Below are 5,855 nucleotides of genomic sequence, written 5' to 3' on the forward strand. Positions count from 1 at the left end.
GTATATATATGCATATATATAAGATGCAATAATTTTGTCAAACTTTTACACTTATCTTTTCTTATTTATTATAGTAATATATATATATACTAGCGTATACCCGTGCCTAAAGGCACGGTGTTTTTTTTTTTTTTTTTTCTTTTCAAAGAGTAAGGAGTGAATTTTTTAAAATGTTTGACACTGGAAAGATACGAATGAAATGCATCTAATAAAAAATTTAAAACATGAATAAAATTTATAGTGATTAGAGTATTGACAACAAATTAAACTTAGTGTACAAAGCAATAAACTGTATAGTGATTAAAGTATTGACAACAAATTGAACTCAGTGTACAAAACAAAAAAATGTATAGTGATTAGAGTATTGACAACAAATTGAACTCTAGCCGATTAAGAGCTCCAACCGTTGTCACTGGGTTGAATTCAGGTCCAATAGGCATTTGGATGCTCTGTTCAAACACTTCTTTAGATGTGTGTGGGTACGGCAATGTCTTTGTAAGCAGTTTTTCAGCCTACCAAGTCCAAATACATGAGAAGAAGCCATTAATCAATGAAACCATATAAAAGAGCTGAACACTTGATATCTTCTATCCGCGACACTGAACACTTGCAAATGTTTACCTCAACTGGAAGACCTTGTGGATCAACCAACTAAGAAGGTAAATTCCATTGTCTTAGTTTTTTTTTTTTATTATTATTAATTTAGCTCCCATACAAATAGGTTTTCTTTTTTAGTGGGGCAAAATAACTAATACAACCTGATCCTTTAACTTGACATCATACAACAGGGAGATTCTTTCTGTATTGTCAAATTTCCAAATATGTCGATTGTCAAGTTTCACATTCATAAATTCTGTAATTGTAAAAAATTGATCACATTCATCTTATTAAATTGTTGACCAAAATTTAGGAATTTTCAACTACAAAATCATAGATTGCAGATGAATTCAAATCCAAATTCCGATCAGATAAAGCCTTTACAAAAAATGATCAGAGGTTAATCAAAGAAAAACAATAAGGTTTTTTAGTTCTTAATAGTAATCCTATAAAAGAATAACAATATTATAATAACAGGTATAGTGAGCTAAAACTTTGTGCAAGTAGAATTTTCCTTTCATTTTATTAGGTAGTTCGAAAAATGTTTTAACTTTTTGTGTTCATAGAATTACACTGCCTTCATGCTTGTTGTTGACTTGAATTGGCAAGGAGTCAGTTACAGTAAATTGGCAAGGAGTTGGTTACATTGTACTGTAACTCTTCTTCCATCTATGACATTATTTATATTTGTGATATATGACTGTAGTTGGGAGGCTTTAAATGCATCCTAAAATTTTAAGTGCATTTAGAGCCTACCCTATAATTGTATGCATACTTAGGATAAATGACAAATATACCAAGTAATTCATGGTTTCATATATTGATTTTTGGGAAATTTAAAAAAGAAAAAAAAAAACTTCAAAATCTTGACCTCGGTAACAAATCAATCCTAACTTGAAATTATTTTAATTCTAACCATCCATTTATATGGGCCATTTAAACAGTTTGACAATTTTTTCCCTTTATTTTGGTGTTGACAGTCATTTGCTACCCTTACCATGATCCATCACTACCCCCATCTCTTTTCCCCATCTCTTTTCCCCATCTACCACTACTCCTCATTTTCCTCACAAATGGGCATCAAAACGTCTATTTCTCTAACCCCAGTAAAAAACAATGGTCATCACCACAGACATCAATTATCATATGGTACTGTCAAAATTTCACAGGTCATGTATCTCACCAACTTAAGGTACGACTCTACAAACCCATATCAGTTACTTTGGGCTTTGTTTAAAAGGAAAGAAAAACAATTAAATTTATGAAAAGGAAACCTAGGAGAAATTATTCTTTTGCCCAGCCAAACACAAACACAAATAAAAATAAAAAAGAGAGAGGTATTGCGGAAACTGACAAAGATAAAATCCTGAAATTTCAAGCGGAAACTAAAATCATTACCCAACTAAATAAAAATATACTCACAAAGATAATATATATAAAACATGTATACAATCTAGATTCTTTATAAAAAATATATATATAAATAAAAAAATCTACACAATGTATATCCAAATAAAATCTATACAATCTATATCCAAATTCTTTGTAAAAAATCTATAGAATCTATAAAAAAATCTATACAATCTATATCTAAATAAAATGTATACAATCTATAAACAAATAAAATCTAGTACATAGTCACCACATAAAATGAAAAGAGTGATCTTACCCGGAGAGCAGCAGTTTCGGGAGCGAGAGTATGGAAGAAGAAGAACAGGGCTGGAGAGCAACAGAGGGAAAATCTGAAAAGAAATTGAAAATTAAGTTTATGAGTATTTGTATGTTGGCAAGTGTCTTTATTTGAAACACATAAAATTTATATGATACAAATGGAAGTGAAACCGAAGAGAAGGAAACTATACCCAGCTAAATAGAGATTAGACAAAAAAATAACACATTAATAACCAATTGGTGTTTATTTTCACAATTCAAACTTAATGCAATTGCGCGTGAATAGCCTTACCTTGGAGTTGGTTGCAATAGCCTGTATTAAGGTTGTGAATTAAATTTCTTAGTGGCATTAATTAATTAATTGTATTTATATATTGATGGCTAAATTATTCTGAGGAATGGTAAGGCAATAAATGATTCGGGTCATATGTTATAAGTTGGTGAGTTACCTGAAGACATAATGGATGAAGTGCTTTCTTGCAAGCTGCTTTCCAATCTCAACAGCCTGGATTGTTGTAACACACGATTCAATAAGGCAGCAATGATGCAAATAGTGGAGTTAACACAAGTTAATGTAGAAACAGATTTATATAATTCACAAACCAAAAGAGTATTTTTAAGAAGCACACTCCTAGAAATACACAGGCATAATAAACATTACAAAACAACAATGTGTCGTAGATAGGTTAGTACATTCCATTTTACTCAGAACATGAAAAATAGATGATAGGTTTACTATCAAGACTTTAACTTAACTAAGTGTTTATTCCTATTTTTTTCCATTTAGGTATGTAGTCCCTTCTTACAAAAATCCAAGATTTGGTATTTCAGAGGCTTGGTTTTGTAGAATTTCTCACATCACAATATCAAAATCAGTTTCTTGTCATCAAATGGTGAAAGCATTTTACATGATGCTCTTGCCATGCATCATTTGTCATGTCTACTAATTCACTTCTCAACACCTTGAGCACATATTGCTGCACCAGCATTATCTGCAGTTGTGGCTAAAGAATTTCTTTAAATCAAATTGGGATATTTGCCTTCTTACTGTTCATCTTAGTATAATTCTAAATTCTAAAATTATAGAGAAAAATTAGAAACTTAACAAAAAAAATTTAATTCTAATTTTTATAGATAGGGATCTAAAAGTTGACCCAAATAAATGAATTTCAATAAAACAAATATACAAAAACCTGCCCATTATTAAAATTTAAAAAAAAAAAAAACACAGTTGTTTTAAAAAAAATTAATGATCAAAAATAGTATGTTTTTTTCATTTATTTCATTGAATTTCGCAAGTTTCAAACACTATAATGAAATATACAAACTGAACAAAACAAATATACTTAAAAAAAATCAAAATCACACTCATAATCATCATTTTCATTGATCTTGTTAAAATTCCACAAAATATAATAATTGAACCAAAATAACCATTTGCCAGAAAAAGCCCTTTCCATGAAGTTCTAAATGATTGGTATGGTCTCAACAACCAAGGAAGAACACAGATCTACCCAATTGACTACCCACTTCCTATTTCTTCCTTCTTTTTCTCCTTTCTGCTTAGGTATTCACCCACTCTTTATATCCTTTCACTTCTCGTCAACCAAACTTAGTTAAAGCCGTAAGTTATATTCAGAATTCTGGTCCAACAGATTAATTAAAGCTCACCAAGTCCGCCTCCGCCTAGAGTAACATATAAAGCTAAGTTGCCATTTTATAATGTCTAAAAAATAAAGCACCAAATCTTTTTTTATTTTTCTTCTCTTTAACAAATCTATTAACCACCTCAGCTTAAATGACATCAACCATCAAAATGAAAAAGGCAAATGCAAAGGTCTCTTTTGTCTTGAGAAAAAAGAATGTTTATTTTTGAACTGGGAAAAAGTTGTACCTTCCAAGTTACTACAAGAATCAAATGCTAATAAATATAGACATAGCAAACTATACCTGTTGAAAGGAAATCATCAGGAAGCTTAAGAAGTTTAGCAAGCCAATCCAGGACAATCATTTCAAGTTCTGTTGCTGCAGAAGAAGTTATCCAACTAAAACCCACCATGTTAATACCAGCACTGAGCATTTCTCCTAAAAATCCAGTGATACTACTATTAGAGGGAAAATATGCAAAATAATCCGGGCTTTGCCAATGGGTTACCCCTGGTAAGATCTTTGACCGGACATCTGCACCCACAATTAAAATAGCGAAGAAAGAATTCATGTTGCCAACCCCATTTGAGTGGGACACATTACTTAGTTCGGCTGGTTGGTATATACATTGATATGGTGTATGCAATTAAACATTTTTCTGTTTAATTTTTAGGCCTCTTGATGAAATAGTTTAAAAGTATGCACAGGATTAAGAAACTTCACCACTGAGAACATCTTGCAATGATTCTGGTTGATTTGGTGCGGAATCCGGAAGAAGTTTACTCAGATACCTGGGCTGCAGAAAAGTTCAATTTTTTTTTATTTTTTTGTATCCATGAATGAAATGGAATTGATAGCACAAACATCATAACTAAAGCACACGTGATAACTATTAAATTCTTTCCTCTTTCATACCCAAAAATCAAAGAATAATAATATCAATAAATTCCCAAATTACGAATTGGACGATTACTTTAAAAAAACACATACACGAATCATCTACAATCCCCAAATTTACAATTTTGATATAAAGTGCAAGAATCATCTTTTTTATACAGTATGCTTCATTTCTTAACTACTATTAAGTAAAACCACTGAAAGATTAACATGAAATCTACTTGCACAAAACAAAAACAAAAAATTCTAGACTAATTAACATTGTTAAATCCTGAAAATTGAACCAAAATAATAATTTCTGAAAATCCGCACATAATCATCTCAGATGATTATAAAAAACTGTTAAAAAAAACATTTGTCAAACATAACCCAAGTTAGAGGTATCATTCACAAAACCTCCAAAACCGTGAATAGAGAGAGAAGAGGAATAGAGACAGAAACATTACCTTGCACAGATAGAAGCCTCAGGCTTGGTGTAGCTCTGAAGTAGCTCTACCGGAGAGCTCCAATCGGGGTTCAGAGAGGTATCGCGGTTCTTAATTGGAAACCCTAGCCTTCAGAAATTGAATGGGAGGGTTGCGAAAGGGGGGAGAGGGGGAGAGGCAACGAGTGGGAAAGTGGGGGGAGAGGCAGAGATCGGGTGGAGGGGGAGAGGCAGCGAGCAGGAGGGTGGGGGGAGAGGGGGAAAGGCAGAGATCGGGTGAGAGAGAATGAGAGAGGTAGCGTCTCTGCAAAAGGGGGGAAAGGGGGAGAGGCAGCGAGTAGGAGGGTGGAGGGAGAGGGGCAGAGGCAGAGATCGGGGGAGAGAGAAGGAGAGAGGTAGCGTCTGTGGGAAAGATAAAGAAGAGGAACAAAGAGGGAGATAGAGATAAGGGATAGAGATAAGGGAGACGTGCAACAGAGAGGAGATACAGATGGAATGGGGGAGGAGACGTGGGTAGGTGGGAGAGCGCACCGAGTGTTTGGGCGGGAATTGAAGTATAATCTGAACCATTAATGTGTATCACAATTCATCTGAGCCTTTAAAATAAAATGTATCTCTC

General features: G+C 33.1%; 1 protein-coding gene across 3 annotated transcripts; it reads right to left on the reverse strand.

The window, feature by feature from the left end:
* Window positions 1-225: 225 nt before the first annotated feature.
* Window positions 226-5,414, reverse strand: LOC114260817 (uncharacterized). Of its 3 annotated transcripts, none has more exons than XM_082895228.1 (6): window positions 5,259-5,414; window positions 4,639-4,711; window positions 4,219-4,313; window positions 2,718-2,773; window positions 2,267-2,339; window positions 226-512 (listed from the first exon to the last, which is right to left on the reverse strand). In XM_082895228.1, exons 3-6 carry the CDS (start codon window positions 4,234-4,236, stop codon window positions 357-359), a joined length of 303 nt encoding a protein of 100 aa, XP_082751354.1. In that variant the 5' UTR covers window positions 4,237-4,313; window positions 4,639-4,711; window positions 5,259-5,414; the 3' UTR covers window positions 226-356. The 3 variants fall into 3 exon arrangements, with proteins under 3 accessions (XP_082751354.1, XP_082751352.1, XP_082751353.1); XM_082895226.1 differs by having other exon boundaries at window positions 4,219-4,353; XM_082895227.1 differs by having other exon boundaries at window positions 4,219-4,449.
* Between the last annotated feature and the right edge of the window lie 441 nt (window positions 5,415-5,855).

The sequence above is a fragment of the Camellia sinensis genome, chromosome 11 (genome assembly GCF_055761805.1).
Source record: "Camellia sinensis isolate YWXY chromosome 11, ASM5576180v1, whole genome shotgun sequence".
NCBI classification, from domain to species: domain Eukaryota; kingdom Viridiplantae; phylum Streptophyta; class Magnoliopsida; order Ericales; family Theaceae; genus Camellia; species Camellia sinensis.

Coding starts and splice junctions, on each gene's coding strand:
- LOC114260817 (XM_082895228.1), bottom strand. Junction 2,340..2,717: donor TTCATCCATTATGTCTTCAG/GTAACTCACCAA, acceptor ATTTCTTTTCAG/ATTTTCCCTCTGTTGCTCTC. Junction 513..2,266: donor CCGAAACTGCTGCTCTCCGG/GTAAGATCACTC, acceptor TGGACTTGGTAG/GCTGAAAAACTGCTTACAAA.